This window comes from Stegostoma tigrinum, chromosome 9 (assembly GCF_030684315.1).
Source record: "Stegostoma tigrinum isolate sSteTig4 chromosome 9, sSteTig4.hap1, whole genome shotgun sequence".
Lineage (NCBI taxonomy): Eukaryota > Metazoa > Chordata > Chondrichthyes > Orectolobiformes > Stegostomatidae > Stegostoma > Stegostoma tigrinum.
The window spans coordinates 89,521,388-89,542,568 of NC_081362.1; the positions used below are offsets into that span (position 1 = coordinate 89,521,388).

Consider the following 21,181-nt stretch of genomic DNA (forward strand, 5'->3'; position numbering starts at 1 on the left):
ACTGAATTCTTGACTAGACCCTTGCTCTGCCATTCTCCTGCTGATACAGTCTCCTGGGGAGACATGTGAAAAGCATGAATTGTCACTTGCTCACACCTCTTCAGTCAGTAATGTATCTGGTTAAAGCATGTCTTGGGATTGATTCAGCCATGTGTTAAGTGTACTTCCATCTTATCAATTGGACTAAACTTCGTAATGCACAAGCATTTTCTGTGACACATAAGTGGGGGTCTTGCGTATTGCAAGGCACTATAATTGCATAATAAAAATTTTGCTGAGAAACCAATTGACTTCTTTAAGTAGATGTAATGATTTGCTGTTTGCTTTATGTGTCTGTGTTTGCATCTAATTTTAAAAAGGATATACTTTCTAAGTAACTTGACTAAAATGGGTTTTGTGCTCGATATTTTCTGTCTCCTAATTGACAGGAATCTTTGTAGGTTCAAGTAACTTCCTGTAAACAGCTTGCCATAATGTGGGTTCACTAATTCAGTATTGTTGGAAGTGGAAACTTGCATGTTTCGGTTTGTATCTGAAGCAATCTAATCATGTAAATATTCAGGTCATTTGCATGAATAAAATGTTCAAAACATAAAGGTTTAAATTTTCATCCTGGTGGTTTTGATCCATTGCTAAGTCCATGCATACTCTGATTGTTGGTAATTTCTGTAAAGTATCCATCTATCGCTTTAAAAATTGACATTTATTTTTGTATATTTTGTAATAGTAAAAATGGAATCTAAAAACTCAGTTGTTTGAGGAGCACTCTTCTCAAAAAAAGTAAATTTAAGCATGGAATCTTCCATTAGAACATCTGAAAGGTTAATTTTGTTTCTTTGCACCGCTGACAAACCTGATGGGTTCCCCTCTGCAGTTTGTAATCCTCCCTGGCTTTATTTTGATTTTCACACTGGCAAACAACAATATGTGTATGTTCTTTTTCCATACTCATGGCAGTGAATTCCGCCTTGTTTCTCCACAAAATCCTTGTCTCCATGACCGTGAGTAACAATCTGATGAATACTTCCGTCTGCTGAACATTATCGAGACATAAGCCATGCAGTTGTCCTGAAATTGCACCTCTTCTGTAATGTTTCCAAGCTTCGTGAGTGGGGGGATAAGAAGTCAGCTTGTGGATGACAAAGATTGCCTGAGCAGTTGATGGCGAGAATATAGATGGACAGATCAGTGGCAGATAAAATTTAACCATGATAAATGTGAGATGATGCTCTTTGGAAGAAGGAAAAAGACAAGGGAGTGTTCCCATGCATGAGATGCATATTCACGGATCCCTGAAGGTGTAGGGTAGGTTAATAGGGTAGTTAAGACATATGGAATACATGCCTTTATCAGACATAGATTATAAGAGAATTGGGATCATATTGGAGCTGTACAGAACTTTGCTTACGCCACAGTTGGAGTACTGTGCGCAGTACCAGTCACCACACGAGAGGAAGGATACGGTTGTACTGGACGCGGGTGCAAAGGAGATTCACCAGGATCTTGCTTGGGATGGAGCATTTCAGCTATGAAGACAAGCAGGGATAAGCTTCAGTTGATTTCTTCGAGCAAAGAAGGATGAGGGGGACCTCATTGAGATGCGTAAGATTTTGAGGGTCATGCAGAGAGTGGACAGAAAGCAACTGTTCCCCTTTAGTTGAAGGGTCAGTAACAAGGGAGCATAGTTTGGAAGTGAAAGAGCTTCAGAGAGGATTTGAGGAAAACTGTTTTCACAGAGCGTGATGGGCTCTGGAATGCACTCCCTGACAGTGTTTGAGATGGGGAAACCTCTCAACCTTTTTAAAAGTTCTTGAATGAGCACTTGAAATGTTATGATGTTCAAGGCTATGGGCCTTGTGTGGGAAAGTAGGACTAGTGTAGATAATATATTATCAGCAGTACAAACACTGAGCCAAAGGCCCTCTTCTGTCTGATTCAGCAATATTCCTGCTTGTGGGCCCTACACGTAGAGTTGTTTGGGCTTCCTTGTGTGATATTGGTATCCTGCTGAACCAGGCCTGAATTTCAAATCCCACATTTGGTCCCAATTATCTGCTCAGTAGCTGACATTGTTGAAATCCACATCCATATTTTTACCGTTACAACTTGATTGGGGAGGTAATGGCTTAGTGGCATGATCACTGGACTATCAATCCAGAGATCCCAGTAATGTTCTGGGGATCAGAGTTCAAATCCTGCTGTGGCAGATGGTGGAATTTGAATTCAATGAAAAAAATCTGGAATTATGAATCTAATGATGACCATAAATCCACTGCTGTTTTTTTTTTTGGAAAAGCCCACCTGGTTCATTAATGTCATTTATGGAAGGAAACTGCCGTCTTTACCTGGTCTGGCCTACATGTAATTCCAGACCCACAGCAGTGAGGTTCTCTTAATGCCCTGTAGGCAATAAATGCTGGCCTGGCCAGTGACGCCTTCATCCCATGAATGAATTTTTTAAAAACACACTTCCTTAATGATCCGAAACTGCATGTCTGCTTCTCCCAACTCTCGTCTAATGTGCATTTCTTTGATCACTGTTGTTGAATTCACGTTCCCTCCTTCCCAAGGAATAAATTATAAATTGGCTAGAATTCTCATCCTGAATTTATTATTTCTTCCAGGTGAAGAAGTGGCGCTGTATTGTGCCAAGTACCTGCCTGATGTCATTAAGAGCCAGCAGGCCTATAGGAGTGGAAAGTTGCAGAAGGTATGATTTTTAGAAATAGAAATAATGTTTGACAGAGCAAAGTACTGATGAGTAGACTAATTCAGATATAAGATGAGCCATTTGGGGTGCTTGATTTCTGGAAATGTTGATTTGTACAGATTAAGTTGATTTTGATGCCAAATTCTAAAAGCACAGGTTTTTCGCTGACACTTCTTAACATCAAAAATGCTAAGAGGGGATAACTTGTGGTGCAGATCCTTGGGAAAACAAGTCTTGATTTGATATATCTTTGGAACATTCACAGATACCCTATTAAATATTATGGCCAGTATCCAAGAAAATAACTCAACTCGTTTTACAGCATGGAAACAGTCCAACACATCCATGCCGACCAGATAACCTAACTGATCTAGTTCCACATGCCAGCAAATGGCCCATATTCCTCTAAACCCTTCCTATTCATGCATCCATCCAGATGCATTTTAAATGTTGTAGTTATACCAGCCTCCACCACCACCACTGCTAGCTCATTCCATACACGCACCACTTTTTGCATGAAAACGTTGCCCTTTTAGGTCCCTTTAAAATCTTCCCCCTCTCACCTTAAACCTATGCCCTCCAGTTTTGGACTCCCCTATCCTGGGAAAAGGCTTTGGCTATTCATCCTCTTCATGAATTATAAACCTCTAAGGTCGCCCCTCAGCCTCTGAAACTCTGGGAAAATATCCCAGCTTATTCAGCCTACCTGTACATCTCAAATTCTCCAAACCCGGCAACATCTTTTTAAATCGTTTCAGAACCTTTTCAAGTTTAATAACATCTTTCCTATAGCAGGGAGACCAGAATTGACTGCAGTATTCTAAAAATGGCCTCACCAATGCCCTGTACAGCCTCCTACACTCATTGCATTGATCAACAAAGGCAAACATGTCTAACACTGCCTTCATCACCCTGTCTACCTGCGACTCCACTTTCAAGGAGCTATGCACATGCATACCCATTGTATGGCGACACTCCCCACATGAAAGCATCATGCAGATTGAATAGTGCGTGAGTGAGAGTAGGCCTTGAGATTTCAATGTATGTGCTGTTTTTCTTTTGTGCAGTGGGATTGGGAAGAAGAACAGCTGAGAATAGGCCTCTACAAATTTCTTACGAGCTCCCAGTTCATGAAAATATCAGGACTTGAATGTAGTAATCCCCTTTCAGGTGGTTGACAATAGGTTTGGTTACCACCTTGTCTTTGGGGGTGCTCTCAAGGTATTTGTCTCAACTTGGATAATGCTGAATGTTGGGGAGGTGTCTGAGTTTACGATCTTTTGGGATTTGGGTTTGAATTTTGACAAGTTTTAAGTGTTTGGATTCAATGTTAAAGTCAAACTCTTGCATACCCTGATGTTGACACCTTGCCTCAAATGCAAAGGTTAACTCAATAATACCTGGTCGTGGTGGTAAAGAAGTGGATTACCTGAACAATCAACTCTTTGTACACAGAAGGAGGGGCAAGAAGCCAAACTGGCCCAGGTGGGAGTAGTACGTGGCCAGACGATCTATCAGGGGGAAACTAACACATTTGAGCAAATGCGAAGAAAAATATTTTGAAGCATTTAAAACTGCTTGTACAACATTTTCAGTTTTGCAAGCTCCTTATTGCCAGTAGGTGATGCTGAAGAGTAATGTAAATTCTTTGAGGGTTTCCTCAATGTGGTTATGTCATTTAAGAAATCTAAATTATTTGCACATTTTTCCCCTTGCTCTGCATGAAGCACTATCGTGTTTCAGCCCCACAGAGGCTCTTTATCACTTTTTGTTGAACTTAATTCGGTAATACTGTAGTAATGAGACACCATTTCTTACCTTGTTTTATAATGCTCCTATGAAGTATCTGGGGATATTTTGTAATGTTAAAGGCACTATAGTTGTTTGTGCTGTAGTAGCAGTTCCAAAGAAGGGCACATCTTTTACAAATTATGTTTTTGTAACTGTTTGGAAGTCAGATTGCAGCCTAATATTTCATCTGCTACCAGCCTGAAATTTGTTAAGGCTTGTCATTTGTGAAAAGAATGCCTTTGAAAACAGTGCTTTGTTTTTTGTGTTACGATACAGTTTTTATGTGTGGGGGGTGAGAAGGTTTAATGTGGTTATGAAGTCAATACAGCATTGAAAGATGTTGGATTTATCTGATGCCTTTTAGATAATAGCTGATCATTGTTATTGACAAAACATTAATGACTGTTACTCCATCAGCCGTAACAACCTCTTGTGTGCACACAAACAGACGAGTAGCCAAGTAATTATTTGGCTTCTGTTTCTCTGGGGTTGGAATTTGCCCAGGTATGAGGAAACCTTTTTGTTTTCCCGAGCACATGGTCCTTAAGAGATCCTGGGAGGTGAACTACAAATGTTGTATTACTTTAGCTGTGAAAGTCCTAGATTTGGTCTGGAACAGCAGCCTCCTGACACAGTGGCAACTGAACCAAGTTGGTACTATTTGCTCACTATTAGTATGTGATTTTGCTAGATGCACACAGACATTCGTGTTGAATTTTAGCTTTTTGTGTGTAATATGCTACAATGAGCTTGCATGAGAAGCAGTTGTGGCTTGAGTACGGTTTGTGATTTTTCTCTTCCAGTGCAACCCCATGTCCAATTATATTCACTATTCTTTTTCTTTTGAAATTCAAAACCCCTAATTTAACATTAAGATGTCTTGATTTTTTTTTCTTTTGAATTCAAGGCACTGGAAGATGCCTTTCTGTCCATAGATAGCAAGCTTACAGAGGAGATGGTGATCAAGGAACTTGCCCAGATCGCAGGCCGACCTCAGGAGGATGACGGCGAGAAAGTTGCTGACGAAGATGATGGTAAGCTGAAAGTAAACTGCTTTTAAATGGAGTGGAACCTGGATATGTACAGTTTAAGTTCTGCAGAAGAAATTTTGTTTGTAAGCACTAAAGTGCTGCCATATCGCAATCGTCCACAGGATCTCTTCCTAACCACCCGCCATCCTGACTTGGATATGTATCACCATTTCTTCGTTGTTGTATGAAATCCTGGAACTCCCTCCCTTAACAGCCCTCCAAGTGCTACCTTGACCACATGGACTGGAATAATTAACGAAGGCAGCTCACCACCACCACCACCTTGAACAATATAGAATCAGCAATAACTATTGATCAGTGCCTACATCCAATAAAACATACGCGTATTAAATAGAGTTCTGTTTACTGTTTGTTCATGCGTTCTGGACCTTGACAATGTTCGTAAGGAATTCAGTTTTGGTTGGGTGCCTTGTTATTTAATTTAATGCAAGCCAGCTATTCTTTAAAAATGTATGACTGATTTTAATTTAAATTTTTATTTTTTTCTACCATGTCGTTAACCTTCCCTCACTCCTGTGCATCTTGTGTACCCCTGTGCAAGCACCTTTATGTCCTGTCCATAACTAACTATCCTATTTATGTTTGTCATTGGCAAATTTATATGGTTCCCCCAGTCTGTCATTTTTGCTTTTGATTTACTTGTGGGATGTGCACATTGCTGGCTGTGCCAGTATTTATTGTACATCCCTAATTACCCTTGAGACAGTGGTGGAGAATTGCTTTCTTGAACTGTTATAGTTTGCTCTACGTGGATCTACAATGCCATTAAGGGGGAAATTCGGGATTTTAACCCAATGACCGTGAAGGAACAATGATCTATATCCGGATAGGATGGCTTGGAGCGGAACCTGTGGTTTGTAGTTTTCCAGTGTACCTGCTGCCCTCATCCTTTTAGTTGAACATGGTCAACAGTTTGGAAGGTGCTGTCTAAGAATCTTTGAATTTCTGCATAGTACATACTGCTGCTACTGATCGTCGATCGTGAAGTGTCTGAATGTGGATGTGGTGCAAATCAAGCGGGTTGCTTCATCCTGGATAGTGTTAAGCTTCTTCAGTGTTGTTGGAGCTGAACCCCATCCAGGGAAATGGTGAGTATTCCGTCACATTCCTGACTTGTGTGTTGTAGATGGTGGACAGGAATCAAAAGGTGAGTTACTTACTGCAGTATAAATAGACACTGACCTGTTCTTGCGGCCACTGTGGTTAGGTTCCCTCTTATTGGAGCTGATCACTGTCTGGCATCTATGTGTACGTTACTTGCCCCATCTCAACCTAAGCTTGGATATTGGCCCATTTTTGTCGTATTTAGACATGGATTGCTCTGGTTTCTGAGTGTTCGGACATGGTGCTGAATATTGTGCAATCATCAACATTCCCATTTCTAATCTTATGGAGGGAAGGCCACAGATACTACCCGGAACTCCTACAGAAGTGTCCTGCACCTGTGATGCATGGCCTCCAACCATATCTGTCTTCCTGTGTGCCGGGTATGAGTTCAACCAGTAGAGAGTTTGCCCCCGATACCTGTTGATTCCAGTTTTGCTAGAGCTCCTTGATGCCACACTTGGTCAAATGTGGCTTTGATGTCAGGGCTGTTACTCTCAGTTCCCCTGTGGAATTCAATTTTTCTTTTGTCTGTGTTTGAACCAAGGTTAGGAGTTAAATGGTCCTGGCGAAGCCCAAACTCGAAGTCAGTGTGCAGGTGCTGCTTGTTGGTACTGTTGATGTTATCTTGTATCACTTTACTGTCGATTGAGAGAAAACTGCATTGGTAATTTATCCTGCTTTTTTAGTACAGGACCTAACCTCAAATATTGCTTACATTGTAATGCACATGCTGATGTTGTAGCTGTACTGGAACAGGTTGCCTACTGTCGAGGCCAGTTCTGGAACAGAAATCTTCAGTACTGTTGCTGCAGTGTTATCAGTTCCCCTGTCTTTTTTGCAGTGTCCAATATGTTTAAGCATTTTCTGATGTCATGTGGAGTGAATCAAGTTAACTGAAGACTCATCTGTGATGTTGTGGGTTGTTCATCCACTGTACTTCCATCTGAAGATTGTTATGATTATGTTCAGCCTTATCTTTCGCTCTGATGGGGATGTTTGTGGAGTTGCGCCCTGCAGTAATTGTTTTGACTGTCCACTACCGCCATTCATGACTGGATGTGGCAGGAGTGCAGAGTTGATTGTGGGATTACTTAGCTCTGAATATTACTTGCTGCTTATGCTCTTTGGTAGGCCAGTAGCCATTTCGCTTAAAGCACTGGGATGGAGTCCAACAGGACTTTAGGACTTGTCAACTTATAGTTCTAATAATTATCTTAGTACCTTTTCTTTGCTGATTTGTCGTTGTCATAAGTTGCTCGCTGTCTTTCACCTCTTGGTTTGCATTTTTATGGGATGTTGTTTGTATCCTTCACAGTGAAGATAGTCATGTTTTCTGTTGATTTCATCCAAATTTCATAATTCTCCATGTATTCTCAACAGGACTAGTACTCACTTTTACTTTCTTTTTAAATACCTGTAGAATGCTTGCTCCCTTTTTGTTATATTTCTCAAAAGTTTTCTGTCTTACTCCTAAACATCTCTGCTGTTTGTACTGATTTGTCATTCTTTACTGCTTCGTATATTTTATGACCCGTCACTAATTTTCATAGAGTTGCGTGCTTTTTACTTCAATTTTAACTTGCTTGGCCACAAATGGTCTGTTCTTCTTCTAGAGCTTATCTTTTTTTCACTGGAAGGCAACTGAGTGTAATCAATATTGTTTGAAATGTCTGCCACTACATCTTCACTCACCTGTCCACTAACCTAATTTTCCAGTTCACATGACCCAGCTATGTTCATACCATTCATAATTGCCATTGTTTAACTTAAAACACTAACGTTAAATATACTCATCTCTCCCTGAAACAGAATTTGAAATGTAATCATGTTGTGATCACTGCTACTTAGTGCCTTTTACTATGAGGTTATTAATTGGCCCTGTCTCATTGCATATTACTAGATTTAGAATAGTCTGTTGTCTGGCTGTAAAATGTGCTGCTCTGAGAAACTTGTTCTCTGCTCTTAGAGGGAAATAAAAAAAACAATTTCCAGACTAACTTGCCAATACGATTCATCCAATCCATACATAGATTAAAATTATCCAAGATCATCACTGGACCATTCTTACATGCCCTATTACACTTCCTTGTATATCTGTGCAATGGTGTAATTACTCAAAGGAAGTCTATGAATTGCTGCCACCAGTATTTTTTTTAAATTCACTTTTCAGGGCCTTGTTTTTGTCATCTTATAGCTGTGTCTCTGTAATGATTACCAGATTGTGCATTCTTTTCTACTAGATCTGTTGACTCATCCACTGTGTAATGAATGCTATGCACTCTAAATATCAAACCTTTACTTCTGTCTTATTACTATTATTGTAACCACTAGTTTTATTGCTGGTGCACTGTTATGCTCTGTCCCTTCCTGCCATTCTAATAATTTTCCTTATTGCTGCCTTGCTCGTTTTGCTTTGACCTGTCTTTAATTTCTTGTGTCTTTTCTAGCTCCCACTATTCCTATCACTGTGGTTAAGCAACTCGCCAGAACACAGGTCAGGTTAAGATCACCAAATGGTGCAGCTCCAAAATTCTCCAGTACTCGTGCCAGCTCTCCAGGAATCAAAATCCTTCTCCCACATCAAACTTTGAGCACATTTTGAACTCTGTTTAATCTCATTGACCCTAAGCAAGTTTGCTCATGACTCGGATAGTATTCCAGAGATTTTTACTTTTGGGGGTTCTGCTTTTCAGTTTAGCCCTCAGATGCTTATTTTCCCTCAACAGAATCCCTTTCCCAGATCTATCTATGCCATTGGTACATAAGCCAACAAAGACAGCTCGATCCTTTACCTTCTCTTCCTTCCATAGTAATGTCTTCTCCACCCTAGAGCAGATAAATGTCCTGTATGCTGATATCTGGAAAGCAACAGCCATTGAACTCTGTCAATTACAAGGAACAGTGACATTTCCCCTATTAGTACTCTCCTGTATTACCATTGCATTCCTATCAATTCCCTCTTTTTGAATGGCTTCTGTTGTATTTATTAGCTCACTCATCCATGTTGGAGACCCAGGTTTTACCTGTAGCAGCTGAGAGAATCTTTGGACCTGGTAGATAAATGCTAGGGCTGACGTGCTTCCACTTTTAATTATTCAGTGCCCATAACTGCCTCACTCACAGTCTCACCCTCCATCCCTGACAACAGAGCAGATCAAGCATCCTTTTCCTCAGGCATGTGACCACCCCCTGGAAGAAAATGTCCTTGTAATGTCTGCTTTCCCAAACGCTCTGCAGTGTTTACAACTCTACCTCCCAGCTCATTGACTCTGATTCAAAGCTAAAGTTGTTCAAGCTGCCGGCTCTTGGCTGCAGATGTATTTGTCTTGGATCACACCTGTATATGAGAGTTTTGGTATTCTGCGGTCACTATGCAGTACTTAGTTAATTATTTTATTGATTATATATAAAGTGCCTCTGGTCCTGCCATTGCTTATATTCCTATTTCATGTTTCTTATACCCTGATTAAAATTCTGTAGCTAAGATAAACTCTAATGTTGTACATGTGAATTTTTCACAAGTTAACTTGAGCTGACATACCAAAAATATACTAAGTTTCCATCATACGTGTGTCTGGAGATGCTCTTAACCTGTATGAGAGGTTACTGCATTACTGATTAAAGATGCTAACTACATTGAGGTGATGGAAAGTTAGCTCAAAAATGTTTGTTATGTAGCGTTCAAAACATATGTATCTGCTATGTAGACTTGCGTATGAAGTTGTAGTGGTTATTAATTGAACAGCCTTAAATGGATGTTATGCTGAAATGAGGAACCTGTTTGGAAATCTGGTTTCCGTATGCAGCTTTGGCCCTACCTGATTATTAAAATTTAAATTTATCTAGAGTTGCATGAAATTCTGTCTACAGGTTTGGCATTCATGTCCGTGCTGGTCTCCTTTTCATCCTGCAAATCAAGGGTGTGCGTTGGGATGCGGTGCTTGAGCATGATGCCAATGGTCCATGCACTTCTTTTCTCCACGTCTTTCCTTTAAGGTGAAATAGCACCGCATGTATCCTTTTAGGTGACATCTTAGAATTCCCAGAATTAATGATAATATCCATCCTTCTAATCCCCAGTGATCCAAGCTGCCAGTAATAATTCGAAAATTGTGGCAAATACCCCAGGAAGAGGGATAGTGAGGGGTGATAGATTCTAGCAGGGAAATTTTAAAGAGTATTAATAGGATACAAAGCTAAATTTGGCTGGGGATGATATCCTATAAATCCACAACACAGGAGAAGCTGAAGGAGATCTGGAAGTAGGTGTGCACTTGAAGAAATGGAAAAGAACAGGAAAAATTTTTTCGGGGATTCCATCTGGCCCAAGAATTCTATTAAATAACTTTGTATATGAATTGTTGAAAAAAAGTTTGTAGGTTTGATCCTTTGGGTAGGAGATGTTTCAAATGTAGATTGGGATATGAGTGCAGGTCTGGAAAAAGCATTCTTTCCTTTCCAGTATATTAACGATAACTCACTAAAACCATTGGTAGTTGATAAGACACATCCACCCCATAATAGATCATCATATTCTTTTTTTTCTTTTTCTTCTTCAGTTGACCACGAGGAGGCTGCACTTTTACATGAAGAGGCTACAATGACAATTGAAGAGTTACTCACCCGATATGGACAAAACCAGAACAGTGCTAAACATTCAAAGAGCAAAACTTCCCCCACTGTTAAGAAACTTCAACCAAAAGACGATGATCAAAACAAATCCGAAAAGGAGATAAATGGAGAGTTGGACAGCAACGAAGCAGGCATCGGTGAAATAAAGAGCAAAAATGGGAAATCCGAGGAGACTGTAGGAATCTCCTCTAGTTCTGAACACAGGAGTGAGGAAGTTGGACTGGCAAGTGGAGATAGTACTACCGGGTCTGGTTCAGACAAAGAACCTGCCAAAGCCAGCAAGGGCACCTCTGAAGAGGCTGTTGTGTCATCGTCCACAGCTGATGCTGGGCCATCCTGCTCATCATCTGCCAAATCACAGCGAGCAGCTAAGTCTGTCTTCTTTGAGGATAGTGAGGATGAATCTGAAGAAGCAGAAGAAGATGACAGTGAAGAGGTAGCTATTTCATTACTTTTGCAGTTTACCTTGAAGAAGCTGTGTTCTTTGAGCCTTTTACTGAGTACAAGTGAAGAAGCTGTGGGCTTGAATTAGGGGCTGAAGGTGTCCTCCCAACTGCCAGTCTATTCATGTCAAGAATATTCAAGCCCTGAGACGCAAGCAGGTTTGCTCGATGTTGTTCTCTTGGCATGGGGTTTATGAAGATGAGGATATGCCGTAGCTGCTTTTTCAAGTTAATGGAGTGCTCATAATTGATGATTTTCCAAAACAGCAGTTTCCCTGAACATTGACAAGTTGGTGTTGTGGGTGCATAGTGCCAATTTGAGGTTCAACACACAGAAGTTTGAGGTGATGCAAGGTCATAATCTGAAATAGAAGTGCATTCTAAAGAGGGTGCCAGAATGGAGGGACATATGTGCACAGGTCACTGAAGGTGGCAGGACAGGTGGCGAGCGGTTAATAAAGCCTTGTTATTCTCAGATTCTCCAGCATCTGCAGTTCCTACAATCTCTGAAACAATTTTAACCCCACTGCAAAGCCTCTTCTAAGGATGCCTACCTTGAAGAAGTTACCCTCCTCCCTCCCGAAAGACGTCAGTGGATCTTTCTCCCACTGCAACTCTTGTAATCTCTTTGGCCTTAAAAATGCTCGCCTCTCCACCTATCTTCTCCTTTATCCATCTTCGATCCCCCTCTTACTCCCCCCGCCCCCAATTTATTTCAGTATCCCCTTCCCTTCCCCCATTTCTGAAGTAGGGTTCAGACCTGAAACAGCAGCTTTATGCTCCTCTGATGCTTGGTCTGCTGTGTTCATCCAGCTCTACACCTTGTTATCTCTGATTCTCCAACATCTGCAGCTCCTACCATCTCAGTTAATAAAGCCTACAGTGTTCTTAGCTTTCTTAATATGGGTGTCGTGCAAGAGCAGGGCTGTGATGATGAACTTGTACAAGACACTTTAGACTTCAGCTGGAGTGTTTTGTACAGCTGTGGATTGTAAGAATGATGTTAATGCTTTGCAGGCAGTGCAGAGCAATTTGTAAGACTGGCTCCAGGAATGACAAGTAATGAGGATGAATTACTGAAGCTAGAAGTGTTCTTCTTGGTGAAAGAAGGCCGAGAGGAGATCTGGTAGTGGTTTTCAAAATCATGAGTAGGTTGTTTGAAGTAAAAGGGGGAAAGTTGCCTTTGCATGCAAAAGATTTTTTAAAAAGCATAGATTTTAAAGTGATGCAAATACAAAGTAATGGTGATGTAAGATAAAACTTCTTTCTCGCTGCGTGTAGGTAGGGTATCAGTTGCACTCCCTGAAAATGTGGTGGAGGGTATTCAAGAGGGTAGCGAATGCTTATTTGAATAGAAGTGGTGTGTATGATGTGGGAAAGGCAGATGATTGTGCATACTGTGATTCTGTAACCTAGTGCCAACAAGCCAAACAGCGCTAAAGGAAGCGAGAATTCTGTGACACATGCTGTACCTCAATTTACCTGACTTTCAGATCGAGTTGATAGAAAACACAGGGAGGTTTCTGTACCAGCCACAAATTATTTATTACAAGCAATTAGACTTAAGCCACAAGTAAACCATTAGTATATAACTCTCCAAACTAAAAGCCTTTTCTTCTTACAATCTCGCCCTTTTATATGCACATACTCAGGAAATCAAATAGGGGGAGTAGGTTATTGGTCAAGATAGGAAAGCTGGAAAATCAGTTCAGTGTTCTTTCCTTCCTGATTCCAATGTTGAGATGATCCTTTTTCAGCAAGTCAAGTTGCTATTCAGTTGTCTTCTCTAAATTATTTCTAAGAGGCACAGACAGAATGCATGGTTCATTTGCAAAATATCTTTGATTTATCAAATGAAAAATCACAGCTCACAACAACTGCTCCAGAAAAAAGAACTGGTTTTCTTCAAGTTTAAGCTGATTTTTTTTACTGGAGGGAGCAGGAAGATTTTGCAGGGAAAGCAACTGCACTTTTGTCTTTTCTTCTCTCCTTCTGTGTCTAGTAACTCGTTTGCAGTTCCAACCTGCTGGGTTAGCTAAGAACCGTTTGTAAACGGCCCCTTGATTCCTGATCACCTTCACATTGTGGGAGCCCATAATGAAAAATAGGTATCAAATTCCATCCTGAGAGATTATGCAGACATCATTATTAATCCCTGATTTCTTCTTTAGAAATGGCTGTTTCTCGTTGCTTCAGAGATCGTAGGAACTGCAGATGCTGGAGAATCTGACATAACAAGGTGTAGAGCTGGATGAACACAGCAGGTCAGGCAGCATCAGAGGAGCAGGAAAGCTGACGTCTAGGCGCAAAATGTCAGCTTTCCTGCTCCTCTGATGCTGCTTGACTTGCTGTGTTCTTCCAGCTCTACACCTTGTTATCTCTTTCTCATCGCATTTCAGTTTTTGGAGACTCAAAACATGAAGACACAGTCCAAACAACTTGTTACAGGGTAGTAACTGCTCCTTGCTTTCTGTGTGGAGGTTGGGCAACCTGATGGAAGTATTAACTTGGGGTTCTATAAGTCGAATGGTGCACTGTTAAAACATTGTAATCATTGTTGCGACTTGAGCATTTTTTTTCTCCCCCTTTGTCTTCCATTTCTTTTTCCTCCTCCAAACTATTGAAAACACTAACTTTTCCCAAACTACAGTTCTGCTGATGTGTGTTTTCAGCTGTAAATTGTAAAGACTACATGGTTCCTATGTTTGCACATTATTTAAAAGTAATGGATCTCTTATTTGAGAAGAACATGTGAAAAAAATGTTGTTCTGTCAGTGGGTGGTTAGTCTTTGGAATTCTTTTCCATGGAGCAGTCATTTGAATATATTCAAGACTCAGTTTGACAGATTTTTCATCGGCCAGGGAATTGACATTTGTGGGAGGAAACAAGGAAGTGGTGTTAAAGCTGCAATCTGATTAGCTAGAGTTTTATTCAATGTTAGCAGGCTCAGTAGGCCAAATAGCCTATTTCGCTACCTCCTTATCTTGAATAATTAATTTGCCTTTGATCAAGGATTATGGGGACACAGGCAGGCAAGTAGAATTAAGACTGCAGCTTGATCCACCATAATTTTGTTGAATAATGGAGCAGGCTTGAAGGACCAAATGCTCTTGTATCTGCTGCTGAGTTCTGCATTCAATATTTTTTATATGTGAAGGAAGTGGTGTACAGTTGACTGACATCTTTGCTTAATATGGTATTTGGGAAGATGGTTGCTGGGGTGTTTATGAAGTGGATTGTTTTTGTGATCTACAGGAAAGCCAAGTGACTTGGGCCAAATGCAGGATGAGTTCAAAAGAAAAAGATCCATTCTAGCAAAAGGGTAATTCTTAGTTTGTAGAAGTCTTCAGGCCTTCAGAGCTTGAAAGAAGCCTGAAGCTGTTTGATCAGATCAGGAAGAGCTGAACAAAAGTCTGTTAAGAGCAGTGTGGAAAAGTCAGTATGTTTACCTTTTTCAATTTGTTTCCGGAAGAGACAGAGAATCACATCTGGTGACAGTGGAAATTTGCTGAAAGGAAATGTTTGTGTCTTAGTCAGTTCAGTGAGGAATTGTGAAGACGGGTCTTATGCATCAATGGAGTCAAGTGCATGTAAAGAATATTGTTGGGAGAAAGAGTTGAATTTGTTGTTTTTGAAGTTGTTTACAAATCCCCTCTGTAAAACAAACTTGTGTGTTCTTTTGTTAAAAGTATGCTGCCAAGCTTTTGTGAATTTCTTGATACTGGCCACCATGGTAACCAAATCACAAATGTAAAACTTCTGATATAAAATATAAAGCCATAAGAAATAGAAGCAGGAATAGCCCACCAAGCCTCCCCTGCTGTTGACTAAGACATTGGCAGATCTGCCCCAGGCTCCAACTTCTCTTTCATGCAGATTTCGCATATCCTTTAAAATGCTAACATTTCAAAAACCTTTCTACCTCCTCAAAGTACTTTCAGTGATGTAGCCTCCACAACTCTGCAACAGAATTGCTGGCATTTACTAACTCTGGGAGAAGAAGTTCCTTGGCATTTTGTTTTTAGATGAGTCTCATTCAGTAACTCACCTCCTAGTTGGAGGTCCACCCAGTGATGGAAACATCTTCTCTGTATCTAGTTTGTGAAGCCCTGGAATCTAGTGTTAACAAAAACTGGGATTGTAACACACCAAACAATTCATGAGAGAAAATTAAGCAAAGGACTTTGGAAAACAGCAGTAAGTGGATTGGTAAGTTGCAGGGCCTGTCCGTAATCAAGATGTGAAGTAATGTTTTAGATGCAAAGATAGAAGCTGACCAGGGTTTGCAGAAAAAGAATGCTTATAGGTGCAACAACTAGATAAAAATAGTGTAAATCTTTTGATCTATAATTGGAGGTGTGACGTGTAGAGTAAGTGAAGTGAGTATAGGTCTTCTAACAAGTGAGATTGCAGAGTTAATTGCTAGTAATAAGAAAATGGAAGATGAAATGAACAAACATTTTGCTTCTATCTACAGTTCCAGTAGCCTTCCTATAGGAAGGCTGTTATTAAATCAGTGGGTGTACAAAAAAGATTTACAAGGGTGTTACTAGGACTGGAAGGTTTGAGTTATAAGGAGAGGCTAGATAAGCTGGCACATTTTTTAGTGGAGCATAGGAAGTTGAGGGGCGAAGGTATAGAGGTTTATAAGATCATGAGGGCCATAAATCAGGTGAATATGTTAAGGTCTTTCTCCAGGATAGCGGAGTCCAAAACGAGAGGGCATAGATTTGAGCTGAGAGGGGAAAGATTTAAAAGGGACCCGAGGGGCAACCTTTTCAAAGGGTTCTTCATCTATGAAAGGAACTGCTATAGAAAGTGGTAGATGCAGATACAGTTACCATATTTAAAAGACGTGGGCAGGCACATGTGTACGAAAAGTTTAGAAGGATATGGGTGAAACACAGGCAGATGGGACTTGTTTAGTTTGGGAAACTTTGGTCAGCATGGATGAGTTGGACCGAAGGTTGTGTTTCCAGGCAGTATGACTATGACTGTAGCAGTGTTAATTGTAAAAGGTGGAAGGGAGAGAACACTTGCAAAGTTCAGAGGTGCAAGGGATTTAGGTACTCTGAAGTAGGAGCCACAAGAAATTAGTATGCAAGTACAAAATGTTACCCAAAAAGGCTAATAGGATAAATGTTTTTACATGCACCTTATAAATATCAAAGTTTTCTGAGTTCATAACTAGAGGGTTCTGGCTTAGAAATTTTTAATCAATCTGTTCAAGCATGTTACACATGTTGCTTAACAAGTGAGACCTAAGCCTGGACCTCTTGGTATCACTGCACCCCAACAGCCCTGTTGAATTACTGCACTGTGTCTTGTAGATGGTACACACTGCTGCTACTGAGCATCAGTGGTGGAGGGAACGAATGTTTGCGCATGTGGTGCTTGTCACACAGGCTGCCTTGTCCTTGATAGTGTGAAGTTTCTTCAGTTTTGTTATTGGAGCTGCACTTATCTGGGCAAGTGGGGAGTATTCCATCACACAGTAATAATAGTTATAGACAAGTCAAAAGCTTGATGCTATTAAGGATGTGAAATTATTTATACAGTGTGCCTTGAGAAGCTTGGACCTCTTTCATTTCAGGTGATGTGACTAAAGATGTCTTGATAAAAGCTTCGAGTTATGTTAAGGTAAATAGTGCATTTAATGACATTGATTGGTAATATGAAGCTTAAAGTTCTTAGGTCTGTGGAGTTGACAAACATAACCAGTTGAACTTCAAAAATGGATCAGTTTTGGATCCTATTTTGAAGGATGTGCTGGTGTTTGAGGGGGTCCAGGGGAGGTTTATAAGAATGATCCTGAGTGAAGGGCTTGCCATATAACGAGCATTTGAGGGATAGATTGGTTTTTGATTATTAAGGGGATTAAGAATTACGAGGAGAAAACAGGAGAATGGGGTTGAAAAGCATAATCAAATGGCAGTGCAGACTCAGTGGGCTAAATGGTCTTATTCTGCTCCCATATCTCATCTCATGATTCGAGATTCTGTACATCTCTTTTTAAAGGGATTTATTTACTTACCAGATAATATAAAATATGGGCAGGAGATTGAGATTAGGAAGAACTCGCGACATGTTGGGAGGTTCTCTCAAAATTGAATCCACTTCGTATTCAGACATGTAAGAAATAAGAGCAGGCTGTTTGGCGTTTCAAGACTGCTGTGCTATTCAGTGTGCTCATGGCTTATCATTTGACTCCGTACCCTGTTTCTGCTTTTTGCCCATCCTCTTTGATCCCTTTAACCCTGAGAACTGCATCCAACTTCTTTTTGAAAAGCATTCAATATTTTGGCCTCAACTGCTTTCTTTGGTAGAGAATTCCATAAGCTCATCATTCTGTAGGTGAAGAAATTTCTCGTCATCTCAGTCCTAAATGGACTACCCTATCCTTCGACTGTGACTTCTGGTTCTGATCTGCCCAGTGATTGGGAACATCGTTCCTGCATTTACAATGCCTAGTCCTGTTAGCATATTACCGGGAACTGTGAGTACATCATCACCCCATCCTCCAACTTGATATTGTTACTGCTTTTGTTTGTGTTACATTGCCTAGTAGATCCAAACCTCACTTCTTTCCTGGAAATAATTTGCAATGCTTATACCGAATTAAGGACAGCACAATGGCTTGGTGGTTGGCACTGTTGCCTCACAACACCAGGGACCCAGGTTCAGTTCTACCTATGGGCCATTGTCGGCGTGGGTTTCCACCGGGTACTCTGGTTTCCTCCCACAGTCCAAAGCTACAGGTTTGGTGGATTGGCCGTGCTAAATTGCCTGTGGTGTCCAGGGGTGTGTAGGTTAGGTGGATTAGACATGGGAAGAGCAGGGTTGCAGAGAAAGGGTAGGGGGATGGGTCTGCTTTTCGGAGAGGCGGTGTGGACTTTTTGGGCCAAATGGCCTGTTTCCACGTTGTGAATTGATGCGGTGGAAAGTGGTGGCTGCTGGTGGAACTGGTGGAGACTGATACAATTACAACATTAAAGAAGCATCTGGGTGCATACATGAATAGGAAGGATTTAAAGGGAAATGGTCCAAATGCTGGTTAATTTAGACTAGAGTAATTTTAAGATATCTGATTTGGTATGGATTAGATGGATCACAGGGTCTGTTTCTGTGCTGTACAACTCTGATTCTGTCTGCATCAGGTAAGAGCTTTTTCCCTTCATTTTAGTAATGTTACAAACCTGTTACTATTGAATTATTAACCTGAATTCATGACAGTTTAACCTGTCTCACGTTTTGAATTCAGCTAAACCAAATAAATCAGTTTAAAGCTACTGTCGTGCAATTGAGCACAAAAATCCGTGCCTAGACTCCAGTGCGCTACTGAGAGACGACTTAACTATTAACCCAAATCTCTGACCCCAGTCTGCCCTCAGTGGGTTTTAAGATTCCAAAATATTATTTTAAAGAGTAGAGGAGTTACTTCAATATCCTAGTCAGTCTATGCTCTCAGTAGATAAATAACTCAAATGTTGATATATCTGTTTGCTATTAAGTTGCTGTTTGTGCAATCTTACTGTGTGAAAATTAGCTGCTATTTTCTCTACATTCTTGCAACTGAAGAGCACTTTGTGGGCTCTGAAGCATTTTGTGATGCCTGCTGGCCATTAAAGTTTCAAGGTATATGCAGGTATTTTCTTCTTCGTATGTTTATATTTAATTTTTGATTGAAATTTACACCACTGCATTATTGGTGAATAATTCCTATACTATGGACAAAGAGCTTCAAGTTACCAAGTGTCTTATACGTTGTTAAAATTTTCAATGGCAGGATTGCAGTGAAGAGGAAGAATACAGCAGTGATGAAGAAGAGGAGGAGGAGGAAGAGGAAGAGCAAGATGACAGTGATGAAGCAGAGGAGGAAGATGATATCATGTTGCCAGGAATGGATGGTAAAGAGGAGGTAGGTGTGGTCTTGAACATATTATCTGTAAATGAGAAATGAACATACTTAATGTGTCAGTCTGAATTTCACTGTGATGAATTTCGAGCATTTAAATGTGTATTAATAAACTTTTTTTGTGGTATTGCATGACAACAAAGTAGGAAAATTGTGTCCCCTGTCAGCAGTCACGCCTTGTCACTTTAGAAGTCATTGGCCTTGCTGAGCATGATTCAGCAAACATGCTATTTTGAGTGCCTTTGGCCGATGTGTAATTTTTTGATATTTGGAACCAAGTTTAAACAAACGGGTGAGGTGATTTGCATTGAGGTCATCACTACTGTGCCAAACCTAATGCTAACCTAGCTACACATTGTACAGTTGCACTTCAAACATTCATCTTGGTTCAGATTCCAGAAATCTGCTAAATTATTTAATCCAATTATGACACCATACAAGCAAATTTATCTACAATTAAGATACTCATCAGTATCTTAACTAAACTTCCTGTCGTGAAATGCTGTTGTACTAAATGCCAAAGAACTATCAAACTGTGCATATTACATTTAAATGGACATTCCTAAGTAACAGAGTCCAGAGCAAATGCTTTTTATTTGACATTACTTTCTCGTGCCTTTTGTCATGCTACTGCAGTAACATGTGGCATTGTTGCATGACATATAACTAACTCTGGTTGTAAAATACAGAGCCCTATTCAACACCCCTTACTTATGCCAAACCGCTAACTTTATTGTTCACAGTACAAAATCTTTCATCAAATCATATGTTAAGAACCAGTATACGCTTAAATACAAGTCTGCCCAAAACACACATGCTGCTTAATTTATGCTGAAAGGTGGTTCAAACCTTATTCATTGCATCATTTTTGATCCCTAGCCTGGCTCTGACAGCGGCACGACTGCTGTTGTGGCCCTGATCCGTGGGAAGCAACTGATAGTGGCAAATGCTGGCGATTCCCGATGTGTTGTTTCGGAGAGTGGCAAGGCAATTGACATGTCTTATGATCACAAACCAGAAGATGAAGTGGAACTGGCCAGGATCAAGAATGCTGGTGGAAAAGTTACTTTGGATGGGAGAGTCAATGGAGGGTTGAACCTTTCCAGAGCAATAGGTAACCTGCTTGATTCTCCTAACAGATTTGTTGTTCCAAGCTTTATATCGACTCAGAAATATTGACTTGCTATATAATACCTTGAAAGCCTTTTAAGTAAAACTTACAAACTCAAATTTCTATGCTTCTTGTTCAGTACGTCATCTTAGTGTAGAAATTACTGTTTCCATTGCCAGGTTACAGACTTAGAAATAAGGATTTTATTCACCTCTTGAGAAATCTACCAATACAATTCTTAGCCCACTTTTAAAGCTCTGACTTGGAGAAGGCAGGCCATACCATCAAAGTTACCTCAGTCTGTTAATCACAGCTGACCTTTCATACATATAAGTAGTTTTGGTTAGAGTCTGTAAATATTAGGGCCGGGCAAGTGCATCATAAGAGTAAAGAGCTTTTTCAAAATCTCTGACATTAAA

The 21,181-nt window shown here is 40.3% G+C and overlaps 1 protein-coding gene across 1 annotated transcript in view; it reads left to right on the plus strand.

The window, feature by feature from the left end:
* ppm1g (protein phosphatase, Mg2+/Mn2+ dependent, 1G) overlaps positions 1–21,181 on the plus strand; it is a 41,396-nt gene that overhangs the window by 9,885 nt on the left and 10,330 nt on the right. The window contains exons 3-7 of the mRNA XM_048535999.2: positions 2,625–2,710; positions 5,409–5,535; positions 11,220–11,728; positions 19,523–19,654; positions 20,531–20,765. Coding sequence (XP_048391956.2) covers positions 2,625–2,710; positions 5,409–5,535; positions 11,220–11,728; positions 19,523–19,654; positions 20,531–20,765 — 1,089 coding nt within the window. The remainder of the gene's footprint in view (positions 1–2,624; positions 2,711–5,408; positions 5,536–11,219; positions 11,729–19,522; positions 19,655–20,530; positions 20,766–21,181) is intronic.